At 49.9% G+C, this 14,259-nt stretch overlaps 1 protein-coding gene across 4 annotated transcripts in view; it reads right to left on the bottom strand.

Annotated features, from left to right (window-relative positions):
• The window catches only part of DUS2 (dihydrouridine synthase 2), a 33,225-nt gene that overhangs the window by 4,927 nt on the left and 14,039 nt on the right, over positions 1 to 14,259 (bottom strand). For all 4 annotated transcript variants that reach the window (XR_016035792.1, XM_055412479.2, XM_055412478.2 and 1 more), the window contains 7 exons: positions 13,518 to 13,561; positions 12,289 to 12,349; positions 8,058 to 8,105; positions 5,692 to 5,757; positions 5,439 to 5,509; positions 3,412 to 3,498; positions 1,929 to 2,097 (listed from right to left, as the gene is read on the bottom strand). Coding sequence is in view for 3 of the 4 variants with exons in the window: in XM_055412479.2 (XP_055268454.2) it covers positions 1,929 to 2,097; positions 3,412 to 3,498; positions 5,439 to 5,509; positions 5,692 to 5,757; positions 8,058 to 8,105; positions 12,289 to 12,349; positions 13,518 to 13,561 (546 nt within the window). In the remaining variant the exon portion in view is untranslated. The remainder of the gene's footprint in view (positions 1 to 1,928; positions 2,098 to 3,411; positions 3,499 to 5,438; positions 5,510 to 5,691; positions 5,758 to 8,057; positions 8,106 to 12,288; positions 12,350 to 13,517; positions 13,562 to 14,259) is intronic.

The raw sequence follows: 14,259 nt of genomic DNA on the forward strand, positions 1-14,259 counted from the left end.
CTGGAGCTGAGGCCCCCACAAAAGAGCCACCTCCACCTTGGCCATCTACTCCTCTGGTTAGTGACACAAGGCTTGAGGGTTGTAGCCAAGGCCCCCAGTCAGGAGAACACTCTACTGGACAGCCTGGCCAAGGTCCAGATGTGCAGGGAGCTGCTCCCACATCAGCTACCACTGAGGACATGCTGCTAAGCATCTTCCATGGCAGGAAACGGGGAATAGCAAAGCTCTGGTGTGGCAGGACCAGCCTCAGGACAGGGGTGAGATTCCTCTACTCTTTATAACCCTGGCGGCACCTGCCACTCCCACATCTTAAACAGCCTGTCTACAACTTCCCCCATCGTGGGAAAACCCAGCATCACAGACCAAGCATGTTCACACGTGTTATGAGCTCAACAAATGGGTATCACTACTCAGATGGGGAAATGCAGGCTCAAGGAGGCAAGTCGAGTGCCTGGGGATGCCCAGTGGAAGTCAGCCTGGCTGGGGAGGGCAGGAGAGCAAGGGTCGAAGGGTGCCCCAGCCCTGCAGAAGCCACCCCTCCACCGCTCACCCCTTACACTCTTCTAATCCCTCCACCTAGCCCTATGTCTTCAGTGCCTTGCCTCAGTGCGTCACGACAAAGCAGGGACCCAGGGGTCAGTCCCGGCCAGCAGCAAGGCCTTGACTCAGCTTGTTTGGGACAGAGGCACCTGGCTGGACGAAAAGCAGCCCTGCTTGTGCTGGAAAGCCACTCCCTTTCTCTGGCCCAACACACACTCGTGAGGTGCTGCCAAGGGACTGGCTGTGCAGGAAGGATACAATCATCATTCAGCCAGTGAGAGAGCTTGGCTCTATTGACTGTGCCATCCCAGCCACAGGCCACCAGCCAGTCCACCTAGGCTGAGCCCAGCCCCTCACCTCTGGCTGACCCAGGCCATAGGAGAACCTGGTGGTCACTAACCTGGCCAATAGGACATCTGGGACCAAGGGGATGAAGGCTGCAGCAATGAGCAGAAGAGGCTTGAGAACAGAGGCTGCCGGCTCTGGGCACGGGCCTCAGTGCCTCCCCCACCCCCAGCTTGCTCAGCACTGAGGACACCCACATGTCATGGCAGCCATAATTGCCCAGGCATGGTCATGGCCACCTGAGAATCTGAGAAGTTCCTGACCCCCCAGGTTGGTGCGGGACTCCAGGACTGAAGAGGAGGGTGGGAGTCTGTGGACCACGCACTGTCTCAGCCAACAGTCACACACGCACAGCTGGTCACAGAGTCCCACAGGGTGCCAGGGCTGTGCCAATGAGACACAGTAGGTGACAAAAAACTCCTTTACAGGAAATGCCCTGGCACTATCATCACCATCCTGGTGGGAAGAAAAAGCCATTTCCCAAGGAAAGGGTTAAAGTTAGGCTACTTCCTGAGTCAGAGGAAGTAACCTAACTGGGAATTACATTATTCCTTTTTTTGCTTTCTGGGAATTACAAGAGAAGAGCTTGAGAAGTGATTATGACTGATGGCCAGGTGACATGTCCTTACGGAGAGAATCTGTCCTCAGCAACAGCCGCTATGATGGCTCCTCCTGGCTGTGGCTGCTGACGTGCCTAGCCACTGGCACTGGCACTGTGCACACGGCGGCAGAGGGGTGACCGGGACTTAGAGAAAGGTATCATGGGTTAGGGGCCCCGGCAGCATCCTGGATCCAGAGGCCTGTGCGATGACCCCCACACCTTGGAGGCTTTAGAAGGGGGTGGTGGTGGGGCCATGACCCCCTCCCCACCAGCAGCCCACACTTCACATTGCAGCCAGGAAAACCCAATGCCTCGCGACACGACAAAGAAAAGGAGAGGAACCACACAGGCTGCGGGGGCTGGAGGCTCACCCAAAGCACTTTGTGCAGAAAGCGGGCAGACAAGAGAGAAAAGCTTGCTGTGAAAAAGTGTGTAGACGTACGTATCTGATGTACTTCTGCATGACCTCTTCCAAGGGCCGTGGGCCCTCCTTGAGGAAGATGGATGGGTTCCACATGGCCGCCCGGGCCACCATCACTGAAGAGGCTGCCGTGGCTTGTCGGAAGTCCTCTATATCCAAATACCCTTGGATGTGGTCATGAGATCCTCCACTGAAAAGCAACAGCCGACGGGAGTGGGGGGTTGGTGAAGGGTAGCCCCAGCCTCGTACCAGCATTATCAGAAACAGGCAACTCCTGAATCTGCTGCTTATTAAGTATGTGGCTTTGGCCAAGCCCTTCAGCTATGACAGCTTCGGAGACTGGAGAGTACAACATGCACCCTGCTGCGGGGCCAGGAACATGGAGTGAGATAATAGAGTACAGCAGCCCAAACCATGCCTGGCACTTCACAGGTACTCGAGAACAGTTACCCTCCCCAGCCCCCCATCCTCAACAGTGACTTAAGCCAGTCCGTGTCCAAAGGACAGGTATCTGTACGTGGATACAGGGATGACAGGAAAAGCCCCAGGCTGGGGCCCTACATGCCCACTAATGGCTGAATTAAACCCTAGAAAGGGAACAGATGCAGGGCGGTCGTGAGAAGGAAGGAGGCCTGGTGTGGTCGCAACTTCCCTTCGGGCCATGCTATGGCCACTTGGAAACTGTTCTTTGTCTGTTTCATTAGGAGCCAAGTGGTGCCCCTAGCTCAGAGATAGCACTGTGTGTGGGATGGGGGTGCAGGAGCTCCCTCAGGTAGCAGAGTCTAGGGTTGTAAGCAGTCCCACCCTCTCTCCCAGCCACCACTAACCCACCCTGGCCTGGACAAAGTGGGCCTGGCTGCCACCCCCCACCCACCCACCCCTGCCTTAGCTTCCCACTCTGACTCCAGGCAGGCACGACTTTCATCAGGGCTTTAGAACCTCTCTGTTTCCAACCTGCCATTGGGCAGGAACAGGGCTGAGCTGGACTCCCAACTGGCTGACACAGGCCAGCTCCCCGGTGACACCAGGACACTGCTGTCCTACTGCTGAGCCGGCAGGCTGGTCATCAGTCCCCGACACCTGCCAGGATCTGGGCTTTGGCCTGTGACCTGCCTCCTGCCCCTGAGCCGTGGCTCTCTGTGCTCTGGCATGGATTGCCTCCCCCTACACCCTACACACCTAGCCCTGGTGTGACGCCACCTTCCCCGGGGGCCTTTCGGCGGCCTCTTTCTTGCTCTCTCCCTAAATGCTCCCACCTCAACAGTTCCATCAGAATGCCCTGGGCCCCTGCCTACCACAGACTTACATCGGCCGCTCACCAGAGGCCAAGGGACATGACGGACACTTTTCAGCCTTGTTTCCAAGTTCATTTTTGCCACATTCTTGTCGTCTTTTTCCCTCAGGGTCATTTTTTTGATGCTATCTCATTCCATTTTCTGTCAGTTCAAGTCCCTTTGAGTAAAATGAGGCATAAAAGAACAAACAAGGAGGAAGGGAGGCTTACTTGGCTATGACAGGAATGGAGAGGGTTTCGGCGATGGCTTTGATGGCTTCACAGCTGACAGGGTGCTGGGGCCGCTCCTCTCGCTTCCTTGGAGATAAAGAGATGGGGCTGGGGGCTGAGTGCCAAAGGCTACATCACACTGAGCCCCAGTGACGTGAGCCAGGCCCAACAATCCTCCCTGCTGGCACTCAGGAAGGCTACATGGCCAGAAGGGACAGGGCTCCAGGCTACAGGGCATGACTGTCCCTGACCCCGGCTGCAGGAGGCAGAGGCAGCGCGGGTACACACCGAGTCCAGCCCTCAGAGGCCCGCAGGTGAGGCGTGGCTATCGGGAGCTGATGAGGGTGGTCACATGGCCACCCCCAACTTCTCTTCGCCTCTGCCAGAGATAAGGAACACTGCCCTAAGAATGCTGCCCCTACTGTCCTGGTCTTGCCCTTTCCGAGGGACAGGGAACAGCTGCCACCGCTCAGACGGGCCACTCCCACACAGCTGCCTGTGCTGAAGTCAAGCTGGGCAGCTGATCCTGGGGAGAGGCACCTGGCACGGGGCAGGCCACAGACCATGGCTGTCACCAAGGGTCATGGGGAGGTGGGGCCACAGCCTGAGGCCCCTGAATCTAAGATCAGCTGCAAGAAGTTCCTGTGTATGAGTGAGTGAGTCTTAGGGATGCTAAGGTAAACCCCAACCTGAGCTATGCTCATGGGTGAACCAGATGGCCAACCAAACAGCCCCTGCCCAGGCCCTGTCCATGGTGTTCCTCTGCTATACTACTCAACCAAAGTGTCACGGGCCACAGGGCCCAAGAAAGTCCCATCAATCCAGCCTCTACCTCCACCTTCCCACATCCCTAGCAGCCCAATTCTAACCCATTCTTAAAAGCTTTGATAGACAGAAAGTCCCTCTTTAAACTTGCCCAATTCTGTCTTCCTAGTCTTTCCAACTATTGGGAAAAAGGAATAGCTTTATTTATTCAGAGAACACTATCTGCCAGGCACTATGCCAAGACTGTATATTCACAATCTCATAAAAGCTTCGCAACAACCCTATAAAGCAGAAACTATCTTAATTTCCAAATGAGGACTGCTCAGAGAGGTTAAATAACTTATCCAAGGACACACAGCCAACCAGCAGCAGAGCTGGGATTTGAAGCCAGGCATCTGAGCCCAGAGCCTGCTGCCTCTGGAAGGGGTGTGTATGTACAGGTGTGTGGCCTTTCACCTCCCCATGATGGCTTCAACACACACAGCTCTGCTTTTCTCTGTTTTTATATGTTGAAGTTCTGGGTTCCCTTCTCTGAAAATGCTGTAATAGACACACCTGCAAGAAATGGGCTATTCCTATAAGACCCTTGAACTCACAAGGAACATCACTCAGAAGGGAGGTCACTCCAGCTGACATTTGCAACCTGGGATTTGGTACACAAGTATATCCTGGACACAGGGAGCAAGTTCGACTGGGAAACCAAGGATAGCCTTCAGCAACACCTGAGCTCTCAGCAGAGAACACATTCGCTACAGACCTAAGGACGGTTTAAAGCAGTCCCTGCGACAACTGGTAGTCAAAAGAGGGCAGACAAAAGAGGTGGTGCCTATAAAAGAACAGCAGTCTGCCTGGGGTCATTCTGGAGAAAAGCTAGTGCTGAATGTAGTGGAAAGAAAATGAGATTCAGAGGCAGAGTTCTAATTCCACCACTTCCTGACTGCACAACCCAGTTTTGAGCAAATCACTCAATCTCTAGCACTTGCACATCCTGAGGGTAGGGGGGTGTTTCTCCTTCCCTTTGGTGTGTCTGTATCTCAGTGCAGTCTCTACCACCCAGTAGATGCTCAGTGAATGAAACAAAGAAAAATGCAACCCCAGAAAGGGTTGGACTGCTCTCCAGATTCGGGGGGTGTCAAAGAGCTAAGCAGAGCTAGGCTGGGTACATAGAAAAGAAGCTGGTAGGTGCCCGGGGTCTGGTGAAAACGCATCAAAATGGCTGAGGACCTCCCTGCAAGTCAGTCACTAGCAAGGGGACAACTCACCTCCCATGAACCGCGATGGCAGCAATGCCGGTCCTCTCTATCCGCTTCACAAGGCTCAGGGTATCTTCCAGCTGAGGGATGGGGCCACACAGTGTGGTTACTGCAGCCACACAGGGAGCAGCTGCCAGCTCCCAAAGTGGGCTCAGATCTCTCCACTCCTCCAAACCTGACCCGCCCCCGCAAGAATCATTCACACCCCCCGACCAACATCTCTAGAGAAAATGGACCTTCAGGTGTAACACACCATCCTTACCGATGGCAGGATGCGAATCTTGCAGGTCACAGGTCTGCACGTCCCTTTCACAAGAGTGCTGAGGATCTATGGTAGGGGAGAACACAAGAACATCTGCCTTTTCCAGAATAATCACCACAGCTGCTTGTACTGATGAATTTCACTCCAGACCCGTGTGGCCCAGTGGCACAGACACATTTACGTTCACGTGTGGGTCCACGTGAATGCATATGTTGCACACCATCTACATGGAAGCTCCGTGAAGGAATGAGCTCACCGTTTTTCTCCACTAGAGCCCCAGCCCCAGCAGTCCCTTACCTGGCTCATAGCAGTATACATATATCTGGTAAATGAATGAGTGAGGGAATAAATGTATGTATGGATCTACATACATGCCTGTGCAGGACACAGTGTGATCCTTTGCTGGGACAAACATCAGAATCACCTGGAGGGCCTAAGAAACGCAGAATCATAGATTCCACCTCATCTTTCCTGAATGAGGCAGAGCTCAGGGGCAGGGCTTAAGAATATATGGTTTCAAAAGACTCTGTCCAACATGTTCTCTCCTCAAAAGGATTCTGAGGCCTAACGCTGGTTGAGAACACATGGCTCACAGCTCCATTCCTGTCTGAAGGCATGCTCCCCGAGTGCTGTGCCAGGGTCTGCCAAGTGTAGGAACAGGAGAGCTTGAACAGGTCCTCAGCCCTGTCCTCCCTTTTGGGGAGTCAGATATACAGCAGAGAAACCAGGAAAGGAAAAGACAACATTGTTATCCTACTTAAAAGGGTTTATTCTGCACATTAATTGCAAAGGACTCCAAACACAGATCAAGAAAGTCACACAGGAAAGTGTCAGGGAAGTAACAAGACCAGACCAAGAGTCAGAGATCAAGAAAGGGGTACATGACACTGCATGTCTGTGTCCTTGCTATCTTTATCTTCTTCCCTCATCAAAAATTTTGGGCCAGGCAAGCTAGAGGGAAGGTGATCCCAAGAGCCCTCTTCCAAGAAACTGGATCCCTGTCCAGCAGAGCAGAGGGGACATTCAGGCAGCCGTTGCCAGTCTGGTTCTAGACAGGAGCGGGCAGCAGACAGCCGGGTTACAAGAACCAGTGAAGGAGGCCTCTCTCAGGGACAGGCTAAGGCAGGGCCCTCCAGGAGACATTGGACCAAGAGGCTAGGCTGTTGGGACAGATCACAGGCAAGACAGGGCCTGCTGGCCCAGGTGCCACTTAAAGTTAAGACAGAAATGAAGTGAGCTTCTGAGGTGAGTTGTGAATTCTGCTGCCTCTTGTGTGCAACGTGCCCAAAGAAGGGCAGCAGTGAAGACAGAGCTAACAGCATAGGTGGGAGAAGCCAGGAGGCCAGAGGACAACAGAAATGCCAACATGTACATGTTGTGAAGAAAACCACCCCCTATCGAGGCCCCTCCCCTAAGGGTGGATACCCACAACTGTCCGCATACACTCCAGCCTGCAGAGAGGTGTCTGAGGTCATTTGCTGTGCCTATCCATACCCAGGAAAAATGAGAAGGCCCTTAACTCACAAACATGCTGGATTTCCTAGACCCAGAGACAGTGGGGCTGGAGAAATATACAAGATTGAGCTGCTGACATGGCAATGGCCCCTCTTATCAGTGGTGCCTTATCCCATGTCGTGAGCACGTGGGAGGCATTAGGGGGGCTTAAGGCCCAGAGACGGAAGTGGGGATGGAGGAGGAAAAGAAAATCAAAGTAGCTGACAGGAACAGCAAGGAGAAAGCTGGCAAATGCACAGAGAAAAGTCAAAGGTGCATGCAGTGTGACAGAAATGTTATTCCTACATGCCCTGGCAGCTCACAACACCGGGCGGCAAACATCAGTCTGCCCTAACGCCTTGTAAACCTGGCCACCAGAATCCCAGGGGAAGGAGACCAGGGGGGACTAATTCAACTTACCTTGTATGGCCCTAGCTTGGCTTGCTCTCATACTGATGGTGGACTCTGTCAGTGTGCAGGGGACCCACTGGGAGAGGCCAATCCCCTATGCCTTGACACACGTGGCCACTGAGCATGTCCACAACCCACAGATAGCCTGACCTGTGCTCTCATGATCTTCTCAGAAGGAAGAGAGGCATACAGAGGTGGTTCTAAATGAGTCCTCAGGGCCCTTGGCTCTCAGTTGACATGTCCCTAGCCCTGGGCTTTTCAGGAACACCAAGGCTGCTGCAAGATGGCTCAGGAGTTCCTGAATCTGACTGCATGTCAAAATCACCAGGAAATCTTTTAAAAAATTTCCAGACCCTGGTGGAGTGAGTGATTCTCTCAATCTCAAGGGAGGGGAGGGAAGGTGCTCCCAACAGCTCTAGCTCACAGGCACGCTTAAGAGACCTCTCAAGGGCAAGACTTACCTTCTCGATTTTGTCAGGATCTGACAGCAGGGCAGCTCCCATTCCTCCCTAAGGAAAAGCACACATAGGGGCTCTTACAGTTGGAGGAAGGCGGCTCCTCCCTGTGGGATGGCAACCTGGCAGCACCTCAGCACCTGCCTCCCAGAAACCAAGGTCCACTGGTGATCAGCACTTCTCCTGGGCAAGCAAGAAAGCAGCAGCATCCGTGCCCATAACACAAGCGATCAGTTTGATGAATTCTAAAAGCTGTCACTCTGATCCCCTTAGCAAGACCCGCAGGTCTACCTGAAAAAGGGCTCTAAAAAAAATCATTTTTCAGTACTGCCCATTTCCTACCGAGGGTTTCAGTGCCTTAATAAACTAAACCCCACCAGCTTCCAAGCCGCTTAAAAAAAAAAAATGGATTGGTCTTCCTTTGAAATGAGATCAAATCTACCTTATTCCTCTCCTACTGTCACTTGCCACCACTGCCAGCAAAGCCCCACAGAAGCACACAAGCTGCAATAATGTCCAGGCCCTGCTCCCCTGCCAGCAACAATGGCCCCCCAGTCCTGAGCACTCAGACCAATGTCAAACTCTAACAAAATCCCCAACTAATGGAAACCAACAATCCCCAGAGCCACTTAAATCTCAACATGAATAACAGTCGTCATCTCTTGATGGTGAGATTACTGATGATTTTCCTGTTTTTGCTTTTTGTTTTGTTTTGTTTTTGTCCTTTTCTATATTATCCAAGTTCTGGACAATGGTATAAATTACTTTAAAAATCAGAAGAGGGGGGAATGTTAAAAATCTGAATCCATTCAGAATGAGGTGAAGGGAAGAAATCCAATAAATGTATCCTGTCAGTATATAAACTACAAACTAATGAATGTTCACGGAATGTGCTCAGGAGGTTTAAATTTACTTATTACAGTTTAATGTCATGTTTCAGAAATACACATTAGAACTAGAGAGAATGCTGAACCAGTACAGACTGAGTCTGCATTTCAGAGGAGAATGGGAAGAGCAGGGCTTCTAGCCCTGGACTACCTCAGACACAACCTTAAAGGCCTCGAGGAAGCCCTGGCCACTCACCCTGGCTCTGCTGTCCCTCACCTCGCACACAATCCAGCCCTTCCTTATGGAATCGCAGAATCTAAACTCCGGTCTCTCCACTCCGTCCCCAGCAATGGCTTCTCTAACTGGCATTTCTTTCCTTCCTCTCTCCTTCCCTCTCCTTCTTTCCTTTCTATCTAACTTCTTAATTTGCTTTTTTGAATAGGCAACATATTAAAAATCTTAAAGGTTCAAAAGGATGAAGAGTACGAACTCTCCCTGCTTAGAAGGAGAGAAAACTATTCAATTTATTTTTTTAATATGACTTCCATTTTTGAACCATAAGAAGAGAGCAGATATTCAGCTGGCAGGTACTGGGTACAGCACACTGGGAGGTATCTGTTCCGACTGGTCAGTGCCAGTGCTGTGACCTTGTTAATTATCTGGAGTAACACCCCTGCAAGGGAACCTTATTTCTTCTGCAAAACTAAAGAAAAACTTAGTTTCCTTCCCCAGGGGAAACAAGTGTCACCAGTTTCTTGTATATCTTTCCAAATATATAAAAAGAAGTGTAAATATATATATTCATTCCCCATTTCCCACACAGATATGGTGACACATCATATATGATTCTGCTCCTTGCTTTTTTCACTCCATGTCAAGGGGAATATTCCAACCATTTCAGCTCTGCTCCGTACACAACTCAGGTGCATGAGAGAATAATTAGAAGGTAGCAAAACAGAGCCTGACGTTTTCAACTCCTTGCGTGCATGCTCAGCCATGTCCAATTCTTTGCCACCCCATGGACTGTATTCTGCCAGGCTCCTCTGCGCATAGGATTTCCCAGGTAAGAATACTGGAACGGGTTGCCATTTCCTACTCCAGGGCATCTTCCCGACCCAGGGACTGAATCTGCATCTCCTGTGTCTCCTGTGTTGGCAGGCAGGTTCTTTACCACTGAGCCACTTAGGAAGAGACAAGGGCAAATTTCCACAATTCCCTGAAGCAGCCACCCACAAGGTCCTCTGGTTTTCAAGTATCCCAAGGGCCTTTCCCTCAGGCTGTCTCAGCCTCCTGGCCTAAAGCAAGGGTCCTCAGGCCAACCAACTCCTGAGAGCAGACTCTGGGCAGTGGGCTATGGAGACAATCTGCCACAGCTAGACTGCAGAGCCTCGCACCCTATGATCAGGTTTCCAAGGTGACCCTGCAGGAGTCGCTCTGGTGCCTTACACCCAGTTCGCTCCAAGCTGCCCTTTACATCCTCTGCAAACCACCTCTTCCTCCAGCAGTCCCAATGACACTGAGAACAACCATCCTCTTGGCTGCCAGTCTATCCTCCCTCTGCCCTGACAACTCACCCCACCTCCCACTCCCAGTGTGATCATTTGCCAGCCAAGCACTGTCAAATTCAGCCCCAATTTGGCTTTTCTCCTCTCCATCCTTGGCTTCTCCTGTGGACTCAAGACATTCATCTCAGATATCTGTGTCCCGACCTCTAGCCTCTTTACACTTGAATCCACTAGACACATGGCTTCTAGATTAGCATTTCTATTTATAGAATATATTTGGAAAGACACACAAGAAACTAGCAATGCTGGCTTCCCCTGGGGGAAGAGACTAAGTTTCTGATCAAAGGCCTTCTCTGTTCTGAAACAGGTCAGAGATACCTAAAAAGTCAAAGTTCAACCTGGTCCCAACCAAGATTTTCAATCACATGTTCCTCTGCTGCCTCTTCTCCTCGCACTTCTCAACCCTCTGGTCAAATCGAGGTTCCCTGCCTCTACTGTATGTTGGCCTCCAGGTCCCAGCTTGTACCACTCCCTTGGCCTGCCAGGTCCCAAGCCTCCTCCTCAGGGACCACATTTCCCCACAAGAGCCTGTGTTTAAGGGCTGCCCTTCTATTCCTTTCTCAGAGCTTCCACTGCAGTCCTGTCTGGTCTCTTCTGACATGACAATTGGGATACATATATTGCATCCTCTATTTTTATCATGAAAAAGAGCTCTGTTCACATTTTTCTTTTAACATTTACACCATTTATTACTTGGGCACGAGTGCTCTGTGTATGTGTGAATATTTATTTATGTATACATGTGTATGTGTATGCACATCTAAAATTTTTCCTGGACTTTCCTGGTGATCCAATGGTTAAGAATCCACCTGCCAATGCTCGGGACACCAGTTCAATCCCTAATCCAGGAAGATTGCACATGCCTCGGGGCAACTAAGGCATTTTCATCTGCTCCAAACCACCTCCAAAACCAAGATGGCACATGCCTCGTTGCTCCCCAACTGCTGAGTCAGCAGGCCCTAGAGACTGTGCTCTGCAACAAGAGAAACCATGGCAATGAGAAACCCATGCTCCATAGCTAGAGAGTGGTCCCCACTCATTGCAATTAGAGAAAGCCAGTATGGAGCAACAAAGACCCAGCACAGACAAAAATAAGTAAATAAAATTAAAATCTTTTTATCCTGAATCATTTGAGGGTAATTATATATATATATATATATATATATATATATATATATACATATATACATCATAGTCCTTGACCCCTAAATATTTGTGTGTATTTTCCAATAGAGATATTCTTACATAACCACAGAACTTATCAACTTCATATATTTTCATTGATACAGTATTTTTTAGCTCATCTACCAGAAGACTCTTGAGAGTCCCTTATACTGCAAGGAGATCCAACCAGTCCATTCTAAAGATCAATCCTGGATGTTCATTGGAGGGACTGATGCTAAAGCTGAAACTGCAATACTTTGGCCACCTCATGCGACAAGTTGACTTACTGGAAAAGACTCTGATGCTGGGAAAGGTTGGGGGCGGGAGGAGAAGAGGACGACCGAGAATGAGATGGCTGGATGGCATCTCCGACTCTGTGACATGAGTTTGAGTGAACTCCGGGAGTTGGTGATGGACAGGGAGGCCTGGCGTGCTGTAATTCATGGGGTCGCAGAGAGTCGGACACGACTGAGCGACTGAACTGAACTGAACTGAACTGACCATCATCTCTATTCCAATTTTGCCAATTGATCTAATAACATCCTCTTGAGCTTCTTGCTCGTGAGTACAGGATCAGGCACTATAGTCCAGAGTCAGGCACTGTACTTAGTTGTCACCTCCAGTCAGTCTCCTTTAATCTGCACCCTAAATTTGTGAAGAGTACAATGAAAGCAGTTTACCTTGGTGGAGTACTCTTTAGGACAGCCCATGTTGACGTCAATACCAGCCACATCATTTTCTCTGGAAAAACATGAAGGAGGAAAGGTAATAAACATTCAACTTGAGGGTAGGACATAAAGTCAAAGGTATGGGTCTGTGCTCCTGAAATCCTTACTGGCTCTCTGAAACACACCAACCCTCAGGGACAGGAAATGAAAAATTCTGTCTCTAAAATATGCAACCGCCTCTCCTCCTGGGCAGAGCTCCAGAAGAAGAATATAAGGTGCTCACACATGTAGGAAAGGCTAGCTGCAGAGGATTCTGCCAGCTTTGAGTTGTATCAGATGACTCAAGTACTGAGTGACAGCCACACGGAACTTCATCCCAGAATTCCAGTCCTAACTGGGTAGTGAAAGCCATTTTCCGATGCACAAAAGTGACCTGGGCACAAGAGCCCTTTCCCAGAGCACTAGTTCTGGTGGAAGTCGGGGACTGTCTTGGTGTGCTCTGCTGCATAGTTAGCTTCCTCCAAACAGTCCTCAGATGTAGAAAGGACCCTTTCCTTATTATCTGGTACATACACAGTTACTTGTCTGTGACCAGTGGCAACTACTACCCAAGTTTCTTTTCACCTTCATTGTAATTAATAACAAGAGCTAACAACTTACCAAGCACTCACTACATGCCACATATTGCAAAGATATTTACATGCATCATCGCATGTACCCTTCCCTGTAATGCCAGAGGGAGGTAGGACTACTGATCTCATTTTATAGATGAGAAAACCTAAGTTCTCAGTGAGGTTAAATAATGGATCTAAGGTCATACGATCAGCAGATAGCAAAGTCAGGATTCCAGCCCAGAGCTAACACAAGAGCCCATCTCCTGAACCACATTACTCTGCTGCCTTCATTAATTTAGAAAGCAGTAAGTCTTACACTTCATGAGATTTAAAAGCTCAGGGTTCATAGTCATGGTAGTCTCCAGAAAAGAAGCCTCATAAATAAACACTAACAAACAGGCTCCCACCCAAAGGTTCTCTGGGGTCCAGAAAGAGTGGGTTCACATCACACCTGAGGCAGCCCTTATTCACCACAAATAGAGAAGGAAATATGACCCTCTTAACCTGAAAACAGAAGGTAGTGGACTAGGAAGCAGAAGGATGGTCACCTCCAAGGTCACAGGGAACAGTAAGACCTCAGGGCCCACAGGAGAGGCAAAGGCAGTCCCCCAAGAGGGAAGAACTTACACAAGCCTGGCCACAGCAAGGGCTCGCTCTGCATCTGAAGTCCCCTGGGAAAACAAGAGGCTATATCAACCAAGGCCCTGACACAGTCCATATGCACAGACAACCACACTCAGGCAAACCATGCACACATGCACGGGCATACACAGGCAAATACACACACACACACACACACACACACACCAGCAAGTGCAGACCAGGTGTTATTCTCTCAAATAGCTAGCCCACTGGACTGGCTCACTGGAGAGCTAAGAAAATGTCATCCATGGTGTCAATACTTTGAAACATACAAAAAGGTTGGGAAGATTTTAGAGTGAACATTCATATACCCACCACTTAGATTCTACAATTAACATTCTTCTATATCTACTTTATCATATGGTTACTCACTGATACAAATTATTTTTTAATTTTTTGTTGTTGTTGTTGCTGTACACAGGCTTTCTCTAGTTACAGCAAGCAGATGGCTTCTCTTGTTGCAGAGCACCGGCTCTAGGGCATACGGGCTCGCTAGTTGTAGTGCATGGGCTTAGTTGCCCCTCTGCATGTGGAATCTTCCTGGACCAGGGATCAAACCCATGTCCCCTGCATTGGCAGCCAGATTCTTAACCACCGGGCCACCAGGAAAGTCCTGTTATCGATTTTTTTTTAACAAACCTAAATGTTATCCAGGAAGTATTTCTGAAAAAATACTGAGAAATGCCCAAAGTGAGAGAACGACAGAATCCCTATGACTTTAACACAA

Source organism: Moschus berezovskii, chromosome 22 (genome assembly GCF_049115385.1).
Source record: "Moschus berezovskii isolate FMDL1 chromosome 22, NW_MosBer_1.0, whole genome shotgun sequence".
Taxonomy (NCBI): domain Eukaryota; kingdom Metazoa; phylum Chordata; class Mammalia; order Artiodactyla; family Moschidae; genus Moschus; species Moschus berezovskii.